Genomic DNA, 21,134 nt, shown 5'->3' on the forward strand with positions numbered 1-21,134 from the left:
TTTTCTTCTGCAGTGAGCTGGTGACTAATGCTGTTTACCCCAGTTTCCTCTGCTTTATGTTCATTTCTTCAGTTATTTATTTAATCCCACTGTGTGTGTGCATTTTTGTAACATGCCTTTAATCATATCTAGACTAAGTGCATTTTTTATTAAAATATTTTATTTATTATTTTCATTTTATGTGTATGTGTGAATTGCCTGCATGTAGGTAAGTGCACCCATGTCATGCAATGCCCACGGAGGACAGAAGAGGCTGTTGGCTCTCCTGGAATGGAGTTATGGACAGTTGTTAGTTGCCATGTGGGTGCTGGGATTTGAACCTGGGTCTTCTGCAAGAACAGCCAGTGTTCTTAACAGCTGAGCCATCTCTCCAGTGCCTATACTAAATCCATTTATAAGTAAATAAATAAGTAAATGGAAGATAATAAAAAAGTTTAATGGGAGAATCTTCTTTAATTTTTAATGGACTTCAATGAAAATTGTCTGCATGGGAGTAATTCCTGCATTTGTGGGATTGCTTTGTGGGCGGTCTAAAGCATGCAGACTTTAGTTAATTAGTTTTCCTGACCTATACTTGTATGTGCACACATCACCCAAAGTGTCCTGGCAACCCACATTGCCTCTGCATTACCCTTGCTCCTGTTGCTTCTGTGTATCTGAAAATGTGACAGGATCTGAAGAAAGGCCTTCAAAGGCCAGGAGTTGTCAGGGGTCCAAGTTATCAGCCGCAAGCTTGTATGTCATTGTGACCCTTGCAGTGTTGTAGGGGACAGTAGGAATCTCTCCTCTTATTCTGATATCCAGCAAGATATCAGAATAAGAGCTTGCTGCTGGATGCACACAGAAACCAGGATGATGATGTCACCAGATTTTTTTCAAAAGGAGAAAGCTTTATTGTGTAGCTGACTAGTAGGAGATCATGAACTAAAAGATCCAGGCTCCCTCTGGTCCATCTGTAGTGAGGGTATGTCTAGGAATCAGGAAGGAGAAAAGCTACTGCTGTTTGGATGACAAGAGGGGAACATGTGTTTCTTTTCTGGTGAGTTACATCCTGCATAAGGGATTTTGAGCTTGTAACATCATTGGCTGGATGACTTAGCTGCTTTTGCTCATGTCCACTCTTGAAGAACTGATTCTAGAGTGCAAGAGTCGTTAGGGAAAGGACTGGCAGCTTCTCCTTCAAGACAAGGAATTGTGTCCCATGTGCCCAGGCCTTATCTGATTTCACCATGCTCTCAGCAACAGAGGCTTGGAGGCCAGTGAGTCTTGCTGGAAGGTGTGAGAAACAGTTGTGATCTTATGCTGACCTGCAGATGCAGAGAGAACAACACAGCAACTGAAGACAAGCCTTGGGCTACTACTCCAAATTTACATACTCATTTTCTGTCTTCTCCCCTGGGTTCATGGTGGATACCATTGAGTACATGATAAATGGACAGATGGACATATGAATGGGTGATGCATGGATGGATGGGTGGATGGATAGATGGATGGATGGATGGCCTCCATAGCTAACTTTGTAACAGCATCTTACTTTATCACACCAGATATAGAACAAAGACCTGCTTATGTAGTATGTGCATGTCTGAGACACTGTCTTTCCCATAGGTTCTAGACAGCATTTATTTCAGTCGGAGGTTCCATGTGCGTTGTGTGGCAAAGGCTGTGGACAAGGTGGGCCATGTGGGAACCCCCCTAAGAAGCAACATTGTTACCATTGGAACAGACAGTGCTATCTGCCACACTCCAGTGGTGGCTGGCACCGCTCGAGGTTTCCAAGCACAGTCCTTCATCGCAACTTTGAAATACCTGGACGTCAAGCACAAGGAGCATCCAAACAGGTCAGTCAGATGGCTTCTCTCCACAGCTCTCCCGGTGAGGGGATCTCACATATCCTTGTGTGCTTTCCAGCCGGGGTGGATCACCCGGTGATGCTTCATCAAAATTAAATAGTGGTCATTAAATCTTCAGAAGAACCCTCCTCAGTGGCCTCGGGCGCCGGCCCCCTGCCTGTCTTCCTCGACTTATTCCTCTCCTTGTTGTTTTCATCTGCTGTGCCACCTACAGAGAATCACATTACCTCCCAAGGGCTTCAAGCTCCTTTGGGTTGTGTGTGTGCTATCCCCAGCTCCAGCTATCGCCCATCCCTCCTCTTGTCCTCTGATGCAGAGCTCACAGCATCTCTTCTAAGAGCAGTCTCAGCATTTCCTCCCATTTAATTTAGAGGCTCCTCTGATGCCCACCTATGCCTCTTTTAGAGCACTAGCATCACTCCTCTCTATCCGTGTGGTAGATGGTAAACATCTTAAGGGAAGCAACCATGATTATTTACTTTGCATCTTCTCTGTCTAGTTCAGTGCTTCATAGGAATATCTGCTGAACTAACGACTAACAATACAATCTAAACTACAAGTCACTGTACTTCCTTCCACCAGGACTTTGATGGGAGGTGGATGCTTTCATTTTTGCATATTGAAAGACAATGCTTACATGTCATACATATTCATTAAACCATAGAATTTAAACATTTATCTTTATGAACAACTGAGTGGCTTACAAATCTCCCTTCTTTTCAAACAGAATAAAATTTATTTTTGTTAAGGAACAATAACAGAAGAACACAGGGCAGCCCTGACCCTTTCCTAGGAGAAGAGTCATGTTCTTTACATCCCAAGTCTGGATTCCTCTGAGGAAAAAATGTGCCTCTCTGCTTACAGAGACAAGCATTATGAACTCAAAACACACTCAGTAAACATACTGAAAATGTAAACTTGTGCAATGAAAACAGATGCAGCCCATAAGCACAGCTCTGCTTGTGCCGCAGTCTTAGCCGATATTTATTAAGTTCATATTTTATTTTGAATTGTATACTACCTGCACTGTGGAAACAAAAGCAATGAAGGAAATGGACCTTGTTGTCAGAGTGGGGAGGCAAGATAAGCAGTCTTAAAACATACAAGAAATAGCAGCCAATACAAATAAGTTACAGACAGCCTGAGACAAAGTCTACCCATGTGCTAAGGGACAGCTTGCTGCCGGTTGAGGAAGGTCAGAATGGAATGCAAGGTGTGGTGGAACTTAGCGGGAGAGAGGCCAGATGACTGTTTTTAGTTGGAGACAGTAGGATTAGTGGGATTTGACTGAGTGAGGACTGGGCTTAAAAATCTAAGAATTCAGTCATTCTTTTTGGCTTAACTAAATGCTTAAAAGCATATAAATAGGCTGAGGGGATGGCTCAGGTACTTGCCATGGAAGCAAGAGGATCTGAGTTGGATCCCCAGGACCCTTGAGAAAAGCTGGGCAGTCATGGCAGCTGCTTGTAATCTAGCACACAGGAGGCATGCTGGCTAGCTAAGGCTAGCCCGGTTGACTAGCCCCCAGATTCAAGAGTCCCTGCCTCGAAGTGGAGAGTGCTTCCTCTAGGGCACACATGGGCAAACATGCATACACAGAAGCGCACACACACACCACACATACATACACATGCAAAAAAAGCTATATGACCATCTCAGCCCTCCTAGCTTCCACAGGTGCTCATGGAGGCAGGGTAGACAGCAGCTGCATCAGTCACTAAACCTTAGCTCCTGAGGATACAAAGCTTCCATTTAATGCAAAAGAGCGCTTCAAAGTAATTTGTGACTGTGATGTTATATTTTCCTACACAGATTAAAAAAAAAAAAAAAAAAAAAAGATCTGTGTGATTCCTGATTGTTGTCAGTCTTAAGGCTAGAGGATTCTGTAGGAGAAAAAAACATTACATATACATCCACACCCTCGTGTTCTGATAAAATGCTGCATGGAAAACTTTTCGGGAAAAAATGCTAAATCCATTGAAGACAAATTTGTGATGAGAAAGTAAAGCACTGTGGGCTGCTGCGCTGCCTGTAGCTGAAAACTTCTGTCTCCTCTCCCCTAGAATCCACATTTCCGTGCAGATCCCTCACCAGGATGGAATGCTGCCTCTTATCTCCACTATGCCGCTGCACAACTTGCATTTCTTACTGTCCGAGTCCATCTACAGACACCAGCACGTCTGCTCCAATTTAGTCACTGCCCACGACCTGAGAGGCATCTCAGGTGAGTTTGCTCCTGGTTCTTTGTCAGCCCTGTTCAACAGCTTTGGAGATGTGGCTCCGTGGGGAGAGCTCGCCTTTTGATGTTGTCTAGTTCTCCGAAGTTCGTATCAATTTTTCCTTCTTAGCAAGGAAAAATGGCTCCAGACTTAGGGAGCACAGGCAACGAAGTGAACAGGAAATGTCAAGGACTTTCAAATACAATTGACCAAGATTCAGATCCTGTTTTTTACTGCTACAACTGGACAAAAATAGCTCTACCTCTCCCAGCCACCATTTGCTTATCTGTAACATGAAAGAGACCATTGCAACCAAATTGAGGCGATTCAGTGTGTTGCTATGTTGGAAATGCCCACCATGGTAAATACCAATTACTTCCCCTACCATTGAGAGCATTTTAGTTTTATGGTCTAAGATCCTGGGATAGAAATATCTTGAGAAAGATAAAGTGCAGATGTTAGATGCTTAAGGATGGATCCTATGGAATCAGGAACTAAGATGACATTTAGGGCATTAGATTTTTTTTTTTTTAAGAGATCAACACCTGGGACTGGAGAGATGGCTCAGAGGTTAAGAGCACTGGCTGTTCTTACAGAAGACCTGGGTTCGAATTCCAGCATCCACATGGCAGCTAGCCACCATCTGTAAATTCAGTTCCAGGGACTCCGACACCCTCTTCCTTCACAGACACCACATGACGTGGGTGCACTTACATACATGCAGGCATAACACTCATACACATAAAATAAAATTAAATGAATTTAGAAAAGAGATCAACCCCTATTTAAAGGGAAGGGGAAGAAGCAGGATTGGGCAGAGGGAAAAATCAAACTGCACTGTAAGCCAGCAAAGAAAGAAACACAAGAGAAACCAGGATAGCCTGCCTTACTCTGTTGCTGGCCGGGCTTGTCTCAGCAAGAATAGGACCTTGGCTGAGCACTTTGTGGCTGATGGGGACCTGAAGAAGCTGATAGCTAAGGCTGCACATCTCTGTGTTCACCACAGCAGACATTTTACTTTATAAAGAATTCTGTCTGTTTCCATTTACCTTGGCAAGAGCAGATAAAATGCATGTCTCCCCCTGCTTTACTGCTGATGAATCATTTAACAGTGTTTTTGAAGACATAAATGTATTCATGTTCTTTTTCATATTCATTCATTAAGTATCATTTTGGTAGTGATGGTCTTTATACAGTAGAATTAGTGGAGCGCAAATTTTTCTTAAATCATTGAATTACACATGAAATTTTAGTTGGTCTATATACAGTGGTACTGAAAGAAACATGTTTAAAGATTGAAAGTCTGCACCTCTCCCTACTTACAAACATTTAAATTCATCTGGGTGTGGTGGTGCATACCTTCAATCCCAGCAGAGGTAGGTGGATCTCTGTGAGATCAAGGCCAACCTAGTCTACACAGCGAATTCCAGGCCACCTGGGGCTACAAGGAGATCCTATCTCAAAATCAAAACAACAACAATAAAAAATGTTTAAATTCATCACAGATCAATTGAGTTCTTAGTCTTTGTAGGATAAAGGGCTGGATGCTGGTGGCAGGCATTCTAAGAGGCTCAATACTGTGATTACTTTTAGTACTTTAAAATTACACCCCAGGGCCAGTGAGATGCTCAGTGGGTAAAAGTACTTGCCTTCAAACATGATAATCTGAGTTTGACCTCCAAGACCCACATGGTGGAGAGAATCGACTCCATCAACTTGTCGTCTGACCTCCATGCCATGCTGACATGCACACAAAATAAAATAAATAAAAATGTGAAAAAATTTAATTATATCCCAAATATTGTAAAGCTGTATATGTATTCACTTGTCTGCCACCCAAAGGTCTTCTGTAGTTCAGAACAGTTCACGTGCCTGGCAGCATTTGATCCGGTAAGTCTGAGCTGTAGCAGGTGAATTTTAATCATGCATCATTAGCAAGCTATTTCCTCATTAAGACTTTGTTTCTCCACAAGAGTTCAGAAACTCTATTTTTCAAACGGCTCTTAAAAATACTAATTCATTGATGAGTGATCTGTATAGTCAATCCATTTCACAGAGACCAATTGTGGACATGAGAAATACAGTGCACACTGGGCAATCTCCTCTTGTTGGTTCATCTTTTCTTCTGGGCACTTGGCTCTCTTAGAGGGACAGTGCCCCATTTAACACCAAGCAACCTGCAGCTCAGTTCTTGTGTGTGTGAGTGTGTGTGTGTGTGTGTGTGTGTGTGTGTGTGTTATAACGTGGGTATATGATCGTCTGTGTGAGTATATATACATGGCATGAGCATGTGCTTGTGGAGTGTGCATGAACTTGAGATGTCTTCCTCAGTTACTCTCCACTTTCTGGAGATAGGATCTCCACTTCCTAACACTGGGATTATAGACACATGCCTTCAAGCCTGGCTTTTTTATATGGGTGCTGGTGATTCCAACTCAGGTCCTAGTGCTTGCTGTGTGAGCACTTTGCCCACTGGGCCATCTCCCCAGCTTCCAACAAGTTTACCTCTTACAAGCCCTGCTTGTGCATTGGGTAGCTCCAACTGTACTATCAAATGGATGGCTCAGTGTCACAGTGGGGGCCTCTCCTCCTACCCAGCTTTCCAGCATCTGCAGCCGAAGTCACTGCTCCTTCTTTCCTCTCTTGGCAGAGGCAGGGTTCCTGGATGATATAGGTTTCCATAGCACTGCCCTGGGCCCTGGCTATGACCGCCCCTTCCAGTTTGACCCAAGTGTGAGGGAGCCTAAGACCATCCAGCTATACAGACACTTGAACCTGAAGAGCTGCGTGTGGACCTTTGATGCATATTACGACATGACCGAGCTCATTGATGTATGCGGGGGCTCCGTGACTGCCGACTTCCAGGTGGGTTCTGGGTTCAGTCAGGCCTGCATGTGCATGGGTGCCATGTCCACCTCTGTTCCTGAAGCACCTAAGTTAACATTTAGCATCCAGCAGCAGGCCAGCCAACTAAATGGGTCTTCCTTATAAGTCCCTTATCAAGATCCTGGCAGCATTGTGACCAAAGAGCCCCAGTGTCCTCTAAATTAAGTTAATGTGTAAAAAAATTACCATAGAAGTCATCTGTACAAAAATTTAGAATTTACTTATATGGGTGTATGTTTTTCTTTCTGGGTATACCTTGGAAAATGGAAAACATTTACATTGGATAGTGGACTTATTTCAGTAAATGTGTTCTCCCCACTTGGAGTGACATAGAATGGTGGGTGATAACCCTTCAGAAGACAGCTCTAGGGTCTGACATACCAGGAAGAGTCCATTGCTTCAAACACTTTGCCTCTGCGTTATTCCAAACCGATAACCCCTACAAAAAGAGAGAGAGAGAGAGAGAGCAGTTATATGAAAGGGCCAGTGAGGCGAGGCTACCCTCATGGGAAAATCAATTCTCAAGCACTATCTCATTTCTGAGCACTCAATGAGCCAAAGCTTGTTAGATGTTTGTTTTTTCATTTCAAATCAAGTTTAACCTCACTAAATGAGAGACTGCGTAGAGGGACTCAATCATTTGGGAAGTATTTGATGACAAGGTACTGTTTTCTTTGAGGCCTGTTCAATTTCCTCCATTTTGTGTGCAGTACTGCCCTCTACTGGATGAAATTTCAAGGCTGTCAGCCTTTGTTTCTGCAGATGGATAGTCTACAAAACTGATTATCCCTCCCCTCAAAACTATATTCTCTGTTCTCCATGGTTTTTCTTTAATTACAGATTTGGATCAGTTCTTTCAGAATATGTTTTTTAAAATGCCTAAGGCAAAGAGTTCTGATGGTCCACTTTTTAAATCTAACAGGAAAAAATATATATACCTCAAAGTACTTTGTTGTTGTCTGTTTCTTTAAAAATATTGAAATTGCTGATATAGCATTGAAAAAAAAAAACAGAAACTAGAGCTAAGGCCTGGTTCCACATCCCCTCAGTACTAGAAGACAAGTGAGACATGATCTCTCTGAACTCGTATGAAAATGTGACTCATGAGCTCAGCATAATATAAAATAATACCTACTCTATAGGGAAATATTTGTCAGAGAATATTAAAGATTAGCAGGCAACATCCTGAGGGCTAAAGGAGAATAATGAGAAACAAACAAGGGACGATTAATTTTAACAATTAACTCGAGGATTATTGATGGGGTGCATAAGCTTACATGCCCATACCTTTTAAAAATTGATTTATTTGAATCTGAATCTAAATTACTGAAACACTGTGTTTCTCAGGACAGTTAAATCTCTTTTCCTTTACAGTACCCCCCCATCTTTTGCTTCTTGTTATTATATTGAGGTTTAAATAACAACAATTGTGAGGTTGGAGCAGGTGTTTCCAGCAAATCCTGGGTATCAGGGGACACATATCATGGGAGATCCAGATAAAATCTGGACATTTTTTTAAAAGAAATAAAATTAAGTATGTCAAAAAAAAGAATGTTTAAATAAATATGGAATTAGTTGAATCTTTTTAAAAACATGTCATTAAATTTTAAATTATTGTCCTCTTTGAATTTAAAAATATTTTAGGAAAATAAAATTTTTGATGTCTTAACTATTGATAATGCATTTGGCTCTTTTCCTTAATCACCAATAGGAATAGTTTACATTATATTTTCAAACCAAAGAAAAATATCTTTGGATCTGGAGAGATGGCTTAGCAGTTAAGAGCACTCTTTGCTCTTGCAGAGGAACTGGGTTTGGTTGCCAGTGCGGGTAGCAACCATCTATAACCCCAGTTCTAGGGGATCTGACGCCCTCTTCTGGCCTCTATGGGCATTGCATGGCACAGATACACTTACGTACATGCAGTTAGACCACTCATATACATAAAATAAAAACAAATAAACCCAAAAGTTTTTTAAAAGAAAAATATATCCTTTAATATATTATTATAGTTGTCCAATAACAATTGTTTTAAACTAGCTTTGTTGTAACACAAGAAATGTATTTTTAAATTTTTTTTTAAAATTTATTTTATGTAAAGCTGGTTGGTACAGGGTACAGGTTCTCTCAGGTTTATTTTGGAGGGAACTGATGGCTTCAGTTTAAATTCTTTTTAAATGTATTTTTTAATTCTTTATTTTTATTTTATATGTATGCATGTTTTGCATGCAAGTATGTAGTGCACCAATGTGTGCAATGACTGCAGAGGCTAAAAGAGGGAATCAGATTCCCTGGAACTGGAATTATGGATGGTTGTTAGCCATGTGGGTGCTGAGAACTAAGCCTGGGTACTCTGCAAGAGCAACCAGTGCTCTTAATCACTGAGCCATCTCTTCAGCACACAAAGAAATATATATTTATGGAAGGAAATATAAAATGTTTTAAACAAACATCCCCATTCATGCACATATGGACAGCTTCACCATGAAAGCTTCTGCTAGTATTTTGTTATTTTTCCATTCAGTTTCTGTTTATGGCCTGGTAAAATAAATGTTAGTGCACTGAATTAATAACTGTAAGAAATCCCTTAGAAAGAGTCGGTCTCTTTGAAGTGGGATCTGTTGCCTTCTCCAACATTTTTCCAAAACGTCACAGGACCCAGGAAGCTGTGGAAGCACCTCAGCTCTGAGCTGTTTGTTGCTAAGCTTCCTACATGTGATTTCCAAAGCCTTCAGTCTTAGTTCCCAGACCAAATGAGTACACACTAAGACCTCCTGAGTCAGGCATGTGTTCATGTCAGAGGAGCAGACTTCCAGTTACTGTTGGCCAACCTTTCCTACAGGTCTCTGGCCAACTCTTGGCAAAGTGAGCATGCACTGATAGTAGATTTGCAAGCCAGCAGGCCAATCCCTTGGCCTGTGATACTTTAAAAACATTGTATTTACTATTTTTATTTTATGTGTATGAATGTATTGCTTGCATGTATGTAAGTGCACCCATGTTGGGCAATGCCCATGGAGGTCAGAAGAGGGTGCAGGATCCCCTGGAACTGGAGTACCATGTATGTCCTGGGGTTTGAACCCCAGTCCCCTTCAAGAGCAGCCAGTGCCCTTAACCACTGAGCCATCTCTCTAGCCCTGGTCTGTGATACTTTAAATTTTTATCTAAGGCTTCTATCAACTGAAGATTGGAGGCAAAGATGAATCTCACTATTCAAAAATATTTTTGTTCAAGTGTGACCTCCTCAGAAAAGCCTTCACAGATCACCCTACCTAGAAGCCTCCTAGCCACCTCATGCCCTCTTAGTTTTTCAAAGACCAACTGCAGGTGTGAGTGCTTAATTGGTAATTACTGAATGAGTAAGTGATGTAGGGAGTGTATGAAAATTAAATAGAGGAGTGGTGAGCTTTTGCCCTTTTATCACAGGAAATAAGCAAGCCTGTTTCTCATACATTGTTTCCTTGGCAGGTGAGGGATTCAGCTCAGTCATTCTTGACAGTGCATGTGCCTCTCTATGTGTCCTACATCTACGTGACAGCCCCCAGGGGCTGGGCCTCCTTGGAGCACCACACTGAGATGGAATTTTCCTTCTTCTATGACACAGTTCTCTGGAGAACAGGTATGCCCACAAACATCACGGCTTTTCTGCCTCACATTCAATCAAGATTAAATGAGTGATGCGTTTTAACAGCAGCTGCATTCCTGTGGTATGTAGAAACAAAGAAGACTAGCTGGACTTTGGAAGGAAGGCTGGGATTTTGTTGTGGTTGTTGTTTTGGTTTGGTTTTGTTTTTTGCTTCTTTCCCCCTTTCTAAGGTTCTGTGCCTCAACATGACCCTGGGCCACATGCCCTTCCTTTACTTCCTCCTGCCTAGAGGTGATACAGTTTATCTGAGGGAGAGATGCTGAAGTGCTTATGGAGATATTTTTAGATAAGGCTTCATCTCTTGTAATAGAAAATATGTCTTTTCTTCTTTAAATGGCTCAAGTTCAGATCATTTTTTTTTTAAATATATTCCTCCTGGGACAATAACTTGAAGTTTTACTGCCTTGTTTTGTTTAACTTTATTTTTCTCCTCCTTTGATTACATTTTTAAAAGCAATTCCATTTTATTTTGCTTTATCTTTGTTGTGTATTAAACAGTATTTTATTTATTATCTTTATTTTATGTGTATGAATGTATTGCCTACATGTATGTGAGTGCACTGGTGTTGTGCAGTGCCCACAGAGGTCAGAAGAGGGTATTGTATGCCCTGGAATTGGAGTTATGGACAGTTGTTATCTGCATGTGGGTGCTGGGAACCAAACCCAGGTCTGCAAGAGCAGCCAGTGCTCTTAACTACTGAGCCATCTCTCCAGCCCCATTGATTACATTTTATTTTAGGTCATTCTGATGCCCAATGCATTGGGCATCATCAAGCTTGCAGCTGCCTCTTCTAGACCCTCTGCTAACTCACCAGGCTCATACATCTGACCTTCTACAAAGCTCACTTTAATCTCCATGGAGTTTTAAATATAGCTGTCAGGACATAAGACTCTGTTAGGTCCTGAAAGGAAAAGAAAACATGGTATGACACAGACGCAATGTAAAGGCTAATGGGAGGAAGTTTTAAATCTACTTGAGTTATGGAATAAACCTGCATCTGTACCAAATGTTACCTACATATATAAAGAGCCCCCATCAAGGACAGTGGGCCTGGAGAAAACTGAACCAAGAAGAATGAGTTGCTGCACCATTTTAATTGGCGTTCATCTCTGTAGTCAGAGTTCATGTGGATATATAACTTTTCTCTTACGTTACATTGACATAATGCTGGGCTCTTCTTAGAGATGTCTCTAGGACAATGTCCAGGGAGGTCACTGACGAGAGGTTGTCTCCATACCCTAACTTTAATGTTCTGTGTATGGTTGCTTGTCCAGGAATCCAGACAGACAGCGTGCTCTCTGCAAGGCTCCAGATAATAAGGATCTATATTCGTGAGGATGGCCGTCTTGTGATTGAATTCAAGACCCATGCCAAATTCAGAGGTAGTTTCTATTTTCTGTAATTTTTTGTTAATAAATATGTTAAGCATTCAGAGAAGTTGAAAGATTAGAACAATGAAAAAGACAGTCAACAGTTGCTCTGTATATATGAACATACTTTAAGATCACAGCATTTGAAAACAAATTATTATCTTCATGTACATTACTCAGAATACTTCGGTAGACATCACCTGCTAAGAACAAGGACGCCTTACAAAGCCACAGTACCATTTCATAACCAATGTATTTAACAATGAATAACATCCAGTCCCTGGGCACACTGTCTCCTATCTCACAAACGTCTTTGTGCTTTTCTGTCTATTATATTTACTTAATACCTATCAGATAAAGAAAAGTGCATCCAGTCAAGCTTCACATGTTGGTTGTTATCTCTTTAGATTTTCCCCACCAGAATAGTCCATCTACTTTAACACTTCATACCCTGATACTGAACTTTAAAGACTGATTAAATTTAAGACCCATGCCAAATTCAGAGGTAGTTTCTATTTTCCCTAATTTTTTTATTAATAAATATGTTAAGCATTCAGAGAAGTTGAAAGATTAGAACCTTGTTCAATACCTTTACCCTTTTAGTGATATTTACAGCTGTCCCCTTTCACCAAAGATTTGAGTGGGCCCTGATGTGATTTTTATCCCACATTGATATTTCTATGTACAAAATACTAAGACCCAAAAATAGCTTGGTTGGAATTCAAAACTAAGTATATTCAGTGTTTGTTGTCCCTGGGATTGTATCTGAGCTCAGCACATTTCCATAAGTTGTGTTCACACTGTTTACACATGTATCATATGACTATAATGGCCTTGATGAGAAGAGTGATGGGCTGGGCTGGGCTGGGTAGGATGTGGTGCTGTCTCAACCATTGTGAAATATGTTTTAGGGGGTAAAAGGGTGTGTGTGTGTGTGTGTGTGTGTGTGTGTGTGTGTGTGTGTGTGTGAGGAGTATGGGGGAGGGACCCCTTCACCTTGTCTCAACGTCTCAACCATTGTGAATAGGGGGTAAAAGGGTGTGTGTGTGTGTGTGTGTGTGTGTGTGTGTGTAAAACCTTTATTGTTTGCTAGAAGAACATTAATTCAGTCCTTAGGCCTTAGAAAGGAATTCAGCATAAGTACAATGAACACAAATAAGAATGTGTTTCCCTCCGAAACAGGACAGTTTGTGATGGAGCACCACACTCTCCCAGATGTGAAGTCTTTCATCTTGACTCCAGACCACCTAGGAGGAATTGAATTTGACCTACAGCTCCTGTGGAGTGCCCAGACTTTTGATTCTCCATATCAACTCTGGAGAGCCACGAGCTCTTATAACAGGTAAAGATAGTGATCGAAGCTCCTAAGGATTGATCTAAAAAGGCTTCAGTTTCAACAGCTTGGTACATAGATACTCGAAGAATCTTCCTGAAGTTTCTGAATGTTTTCTTGCCTTCCATGTAACCTGCCAGGGCTGAGGAATGCTGTCTAGTAATAAGTGTGGAGAACGTAGTTGGTGATGGAAACAAAGGCCTAGAGAATCTTGTGTCTTACCACAAGCACAGCAATTCCCATCAAATAACCACCAGTGAGAAGAATATGTAGTGTTCTTCAAACTTTGTAAAGGAATGAGGTCGTGGCATCTCGGAGGGGAATGGTTGTAAGGGAATGAAGCTGTAGAGTCTGGAAGGGAAACAGTGAAACCCGGTGCTGGTGGAAGGGAGGTGGGGGTTGCAAGGGCTCTGCTTCCACTCTGCCCCAGAGATGCTCTATGACCCTGAGGAATTTTCCTCCTCCTCTTAAGAAAAACACCTGATATAGTCATATTCTAATAGGTTGAAGGTCTTGCATTTGAGAATGTGTTGAACAGGGTGTTATTTGACAAGAAATACTAACCAAATTGTCAAACAAATTTCATGAAATCTCAAAGAAACAACCATCTCTGTCATCACCTGAGCCTTTTAGGTTTTTATAAACACTCTGCCTTTCTCAGCTTTCCTCATGAAAGGGACTTGAATAAATGAAAGTGTTTTTCTAACACCTCGAGATAGTGCTCTGAAGGTCAGAATAATCAGAGATGAATTCCTGAGAGTGGTGCTTATAGAATTGTCAGGTTCTTGGATGCAGTGCACAGATGCCAGCTGAGGCCTGGTTAAAGAAATCAGTGCCTTTTGGGGGATCAGTCATGCTGTGACCACAGTCTGCTCTGCCTGTTTTCAGGAAGGACTACTCGGGGGAATATACCATCTACCTAATTCCTTGCACTGTGCAGCCCACGCAGCCATGGGTGGACCCAGGAGAGAAGTCTTTGGCTTGCACGGCACATGCTCCAGAAAGGTAGGGCAATATAGGTGATTTTTCACTGGCTGCGGTTTCTTTATTTAAGAATTTTCCTACTCACTAAAATGTATTTGTAATCCCTAAACCAGTACCCATAGTGCTTTTGTAGTCATTCAGAAACATAAGAAAATTTTGAATTGTCCAACAGGCACAGCTCCAGCTGAGGCTAAATGCTCTGCCTTCTTATTTCCGTTCTCATAGTACAAGCGCTGATTCTTCGTGGTCTATTTAATGCCAAGTTTTCACATTTCTGTGCATTTTATTGGTGGTTTTGTGACTTTAAATGACTCCTAAGTATAGCACTAAAGTGTTTTCTACTACTACTAAGCACAGGAAGGTCATAATGTGCCCTATGGAGAGTTAGATAAGCTTCATGCAGGCTTGAGTTATAGTGCTGTTGACCATGAGTTAGTTCAGTGTTGATGAATCAATAATGTATATTAAATAATGGGGTTATTAAACAGGAATACACCTGTTGGTGAAATGTGGTGACCAAATAATCACAGATTCACAGAAGTCCAATTCTGTATCTCTGAGTGGTCCAGTATTCACCAATTCAATGTCTGTGGAGACTTTATAGAATCAAACTGCTGTGAAGAACCAGATACACTAGCTCATACCTACCTCAGGCCGGAGACTGTCTACACTGTGCCTTATAGTCCTTCATTCAGTTATCGTTCCTTCAGATCTTCTCAAGTGCTTGGCCCTGGCTGAACACTGAGGTAGTGACATTATGTTAGAGCAGTGAATTAAAAGTCACCCAGACCTCAGGCAGTTTATAGTCCAGTGTCTCCTTTCTCAGAACTAAGCAGAGTACAAAGAAAGCATTGAGAGAAGATGATAAAGACAGAAGACATTAAGAAAGAACTATCGGAAGTGTTACTTTGACTTTAAAAGCCTGGGAATTGGCCTTTAGACTTGGTAATACTGAGCTCATTGATGAGCAGGTTGATGGGCTGGAGGGGGTACTAGGCTGCTGGAGAGAATTCAAGAGAGAGGTAAGCAAGCAGGAACAGCACAGATAAGGAGTTTTTCTAAAAAGACATCAGAGAAATGGAACACCAACTTGTAACAATGGGAGACCAAATTAAGAAGAGGATTTATTTAGCTATACTTTACAAGCACTTCAGTGGAAGAGAGATCTGACGATGCATGGGATAGGCAGGTTCTTGAGGAACGTGAAGCCCAGACCATTTATCCACTGAAGGAGGAAGACGGGCAGAGCCTATGGGTTGTAAAGAGGTGCGAGTTAGTAAAATGGACAAGTAGGGCAGACAAGATAGATATCTGACTGAATCTGCTTTCTCCTTGAAATGAAAAGCAAGGCACTGGCCAGAAGCCAGAGGAACACTGAGGTCTGAGGGAAAGGGGGGAAATGAGCACAGCAGGGCAGGCAGGCAGAGGCAGGCTGAGTTGCTGTTCAATTGCTGTGTTACTGATAGTCAACATACTGCAGATATGAAAGTATACATTTAATAAATACTGACATATACATATACTCATGGAACATCACTGCAATCAAGACAATAAACATACCCATTTCCTCCGGAAGTCTCCTCAAACTTCTTTGTGGCCTCTCCCACCCCAACCCCTTCTCCAGGTGTCCCCTCATCTGCTCTCTGTCACCAGGAGAAATTTGCATTTTCTAGAGCTTTATGTAAATGACATCATCCAATCTGAGTTGCTTTTCTCTCGCTCATTGCACTTGGCATGGTTATTGGATTCATCCGTGTTATTGAATAAATAGTTTGTTTCTATTATTGCTGAGTTGTAGTCCATGGTACGGAAATAACAATCTATCATTCATCTGATGGGCATGTAGGCTCTTTCCAGTTTGGAGCTGTTTTAAATAAACTTGCTCTGAATATGCCTTGCGTGAGCACATGTTTTCTTGTGTAAATACCTAGGAATATAATGTCTAGATCAGATGGTAGGTGTATGTTTAACTTAAGAAATTGGCAAGCTATTTTTCTAAGTGTTTGTAAATAGGTAATTCTGTGTGAACATTTCTACCACAACCCTGTAAGTGTTCTAGGCCCCTTGCATCCTGGTTAAAAGTTGTCAGGAAGTGCTTACCGTGGCTGAAGGCTTAAAGGGGTGGTAAAGAAGAGAGAAGCTGAAAAGATGGGAGGCAGAAAGGTGAGGTGGGGGGCTGAGGTGGGGGGCTTGTGCACAGTAGCAATACGGAGTGTCGGCAGCTACAGCTGGGTGCAGAGCAAGCCCTTTGGAGGTAAGGAAATCAAGGGACAAGGAGGTGGAGGTTGGATGGTTTTTCTGTCTGGAGTTGAGCTGCCAGGATTGATGGTAGAAACAATGAGAGAGAGAGAGAGAGAGAGAGAGATTGAGAGGCCATCACAATCAGACACATACAGGAATACAGGAAGGATGGTGACCAGGGAACTCGGACAAAACAGAGGTCCCAGTCAACCAGGATATAGGAGGGATGGTAACCAGGAAAATCACAAAGAACAGAGCAAGCAATATGTTGGGATATGCTCAAGAATGTTATTCTACATTAAATTTTTTAAATTATAAAATGCTTCAAATATTCAGAAGATATATAACAAATGTGCATTTAGCATGCATCTTAAGAAACAGAACATTACCAGTGCTTTGGGAGTTTAATTTTATTTATTTGGGAGATATTTTTTCTGTTTTGTTTTTGAGACAGGGTCTTGCTATATAGTCACAATTGAACTTGAACTCTCTGTGTAACCCAGACTGGACATGAATCCCTAGTCTTCCTGCTTAAACTTCCTAAGTGCTGGGCTTACAGACATGTACTACCTTGCTATGCTGACTGACAATGTCTAGATACCTGCAGTGGCCCTGTCTAGTTGTAATTTCCTCCTTCCTTTCCACTAAGATGACCCTATAGCTTGATATTTCTTCCTACATTCCTGGTTCAGTTTATGATTTTACTTTATGTCTGTTTCTAATGGTTTTCCATATTTTCACCTCTGTATAAAACAGCGTTCATGCTGTGCAAATTCTCTTTGCTCCATTATTTATTATTTTTATTGTCATTTATTGAGTCATTGTTGATTCCTTTGTATTGATTCGTGTAGCTGTCAGTAGTGGTTTCTGTGTTACAGTATGTATGTGTTATAGCACCAGCCTACAATTTGACCATGCATTTAGCTTATTACTTCTGTTTTTCTTTGTTTTATTTTTAGTTGTGTGCAATGAAAGAGCAACTTTAGGGGGCTGGTAAGATGGCTCAGGGGATAAGGTGCTTCTTGTTAGCCAGCCAGTCTAGCCAATCAGCAAGCTCCAGGTTCACCGAGAGACCCTTTCTTAAAAATCAAAGGTACAGAGTGATTGAAGAAGACACCAAACATCAATTTCTGGCCTTCACACATGTGTGCATAGTTGCATGCACTCTACCCCCCACCCCCACACACACCTGCATACACCACACAGATAAATAAACACCAAAACAAACACACAAAAAGTTTCTTTGGGGGAAAAAAAGGCAACGGGTACCAAAGAGATCCAAAGAGTAAATTGTCCCTGTTCAAAAGACCAGACTAGGCTGAGGTTGGGGTTGTGACTCAGTTGGCTTGCCTATTATGCACAAGGACCTTGATTGGATCCTTAGCACCACATAAACTGGGTATGGTTGTGCATGCCAGGAATCTTAGCACTTGTGTAGTAGAGGAAGAGGAAATTAGGAGGTTCAAGGCTATCCTCAATCACATGGGACACTGTCTCAAGAATTAAAAATAAATAAAAGAGCAGATTAACTTCATAAGGATCGAATGAGGCCATTATCCCCTACATATACACGGTAATTATTCAGTGCACACAACAAAGTTCTGTGCAGTCTCAAGAAAGGCAAGTAGGGAGGACAGCTCAAATGACACATGCGAAATTGACTGTGGCCTCAAGGAACACTCATTTCTCCTACCTTTAGGTTCCTGATTCCCATTGCATTCCAGCAGACCAACCGCCCTGTGCCTGTTGTGTATTCACTCAATACTGAATTTCAGCTCTGTAATAATGAGAAGGTCTTCCTGATGGATCCCAACACATCTGATATGTCACTGGCAGAAATGGATTACAAAGGAGCCTTTTCCAAAGGTGGGTTGCTTCCTCTAGATTCAGGAAGAGATCCTGTCAGGATATGAGACTCGTCTGGGTGAGTTCCTGGGCTGGACACATTTCTGCCCATGGGACCTCAGTCAGCTAGCTCCACAGTGAAGACGTCCCAGACTTTGGTTCTAGGGAAGCCAAAGCAGAATTAAGGAAAAGACTCACCTTCTTCCCTCGTGTTATAAAACATAGCATAGCCTAGGGACTGCAGTGATTGGCACTGTAGCACCATGGAAGAGCACTGTTCTGGGTGGTAAGAGGACAGGTGTTTCCAATCTGATTCTAACCTGGGTAAGTTGTCTCATCTCCAAATTCAGTACCACCACTGGTTTATAGCTGTACCATCAGTGCTGTAGACCCTGGCATGAATTACTTAAGGGCATAATAATTGAGCCTATCTTTTGGGCTCTTGGAAGGATTAAATAAGATGGTTAGCAGATGAAGCAGTGCCGGCACTAGGGCTCACACACACCCCACATTCAGCATTTTTACATGGAGTTTGTTTTGCCTGGAATGCTCTTTCTGCCCTCTCCCTCGAATGTTCTGACAAATGCCCGCTCATGTTTCTCGAACATCATCTTTCCTCAGACCCATCCCTGTCTCTCCGCAGGCAGATTTAACATGATGGACCTTCCTGCGTTGGAGGAGGGGATGATACAGTATTGTACATGTTAATAGTGTGAGGTACAGAGCCAAAGTACCTTAGCTCTAAATCCCGTCTTTACCACTTGCTACCTTGGTGATTTTCATGAACTCATTTAGTTACTCAGTGCCTCAGTTTCCAAGGCTATGAGACTGTGAGTACCACATGAGTTTTATCACATGAGAAAACAATGTAGTATATAGTAAATCCTGAATTTGATAAATTTATCAATAGATGTTAATCAGTTTACTCATTCCTGTCTGCTTATCTGCCATCTTGTTTACTTCTGTGTCCCCTGTGTGCAGCTGACTAGTTGGCATATCATAAATACTTCAGTAGTATTAATGGATTAGAAAAACAATATACAATGAGTGTGTATTTTAGGGACACGGGGAATCCAAGGTCTTCATAGAAAGGTACTTTTGACTCTGAAGAAGTGTGTTAAATCCTTTCTGTCCTTGGCATTTCTTTTTCTTTAACCTTGAAGTCTGACCTAGTTGATGTCTTTCAATCTTTCCAGGTCAGATCCTTTATGGCCGAGTCCTTTGGAATCCAGAACAAAACCTTAATTCTGCTTACAAACTCCAGCTGGAGAAAGTCTATCTTTGTACTGGCAAGGATGGCTATGTGCCTTTCTTTGATCCTACGGGGACAATCTACAATGAAGGACCACAGTATGGATGCATTCAGCCAAACAAACACCTGAAGCACAGATTCCTGCTCTTGGTATGCTCACTCTTAATGCTAATGCTGAAGAGCAGATAGTGCGTCAGTGTCTCACTGTGAGTTCTGACAAAAGCGTGATTACTTTCTCTATATGTTTTTGTTGTTCTTTGTCTCTCTGATCAGCTACATGCTAGTATGACTTGCCAATTGTACTGGTTGTATGGTTAGAAAGGCATGCTATTATTGATGTTTCAAGAAAAGGAGACTCTAAGCCAGTGTTTCTTCAAGTCTGGTCCAGAAGCCCTGAATGGCCTTTACACTCCTTCCAAGAGTCAACAAGGTCAAAATTGCTCTCATAATACTGCAAGTAGTGCCTCCCTTTTGACAGTCACATCCCCATCAATGAAGAAACCATGGAAAGCATACGGATATGATTTCAGATTCTATTTCGTATCCAATCTTTAAGGAATTATCATTTACCAAGTTTTAATTTAGAATTAAAAAAAAACCTCAGGGGCTGGAGATATAGCTGAGTCAGTGCTTGTCATGTAAACATGAGGACCTGAGTTCAATCCCTAGAACCTATGTTAAAAATGGACAATAAAGATAATCCTAGCACTAGGGGGGCAGGGACAGGAGGAGCCCTGTCGCTCACTAACCAGACAGTCTATTCAACTGGTTAGCTTCAGGTTCAGCGAGAGTCCCCATATCAAAAAAATGTGTAAAAATAATTGAGGAAGACGCCCTGTGTTAACTTCTGATCTCTGTACACACATCCACGTGAGCTTGAACATATAACAAACAACACACACACACACACATACACATGTGTGCAGGCACACAAGGATATCCACAACTACCTGGAAAAGTTGAAAGTATATTCCTCCCTTTTCCAGTTGTGTAACTGTGTGAGAATAGATCTGTGCTTCAGTTAAAACAGCAGCATATCACAACTAACTGAATTCAGAAGCAGTTAACAAAATCTCACAAAACCACCTCTCTTAGGGAAGGAAATGAATGTGTGTGTGTGTGTGTGTGTGTGTGTGTGTGTGTGTATGTGTGTTTTACTAAAAATATCTTAGGTTAGCATATAATGAATTTTCCATTATAATTGTAAAATGAATTAATACAGGAATATTTTCTCCAATTTTTCAGGCTTAATTTTTAACATAGTAAATATTGATAGAAGAAAATCACATAAACAAAAGTTCTTTAAGGTTCTTGATTTTTAACTATATAAAGGATCCTAACACCACCAACTAGCTTGAGAATTGTTCATCTACCAGGCATGTCCAGCCGTGAAAAATGACTTTATCATCTACAGAATTCATGTTCAAGAACTGCACAGTTTACTTACAAACAAAAAAAAATCTCAATCTCTCTCTCTCTTTCTCTCTCTCTCTCTCTCTCTCTC

The 21,134-nt window shown here is 41.4% G+C and overlaps 1 protein-coding gene across 1 annotated transcript in view; it reads left to right on the forward strand.

Annotated features, from left to right (window-relative positions):
• Fras1 (Fraser extracellular matrix complex subunit 1) overlaps positions 1-21,134 on the forward strand; it is a 442,676-nt gene that overhangs the window by 416,405 nt on the left and 5,137 nt on the right. Inside the window, exons 64-72 of the mRNA XM_008843691.3 lie at positions 1,609-1,841; positions 3,917-4,077; positions 6,723-6,937; positions 10,427-10,577; positions 11,880-11,987; positions 13,158-13,317; positions 14,197-14,313; positions 18,233-18,399; positions 19,575-19,780. Of these exons, the coding sequence (XP_008841913.1) occupies positions 1,609-1,841; positions 3,917-4,077; positions 6,723-6,937; positions 10,427-10,577; positions 11,880-11,987; positions 13,158-13,317; positions 14,197-14,313; positions 18,233-18,399; positions 19,575-19,780 (1,518 nt within the window). The remainder of the gene's footprint in view (positions 1-1,608; positions 1,842-3,916; positions 4,078-6,722; positions 6,938-10,426; positions 10,578-11,879; positions 11,988-13,157; positions 13,318-14,196; positions 14,314-18,232; positions 18,400-19,574; positions 19,781-21,134) is intronic.

The sequence above is a fragment of the Nannospalax galili genome, unplaced genomic scaffold (assembly GCF_000622305.1).
Source record: "Nannospalax galili isolate Female #2095 unplaced genomic scaffold, S.galili_v1.0 scaffold440, whole genome shotgun sequence".
NCBI classification, from domain to species: Eukaryota; Metazoa; Chordata; class Mammalia; order Rodentia; family Spalacidae; genus Nannospalax; species Nannospalax galili.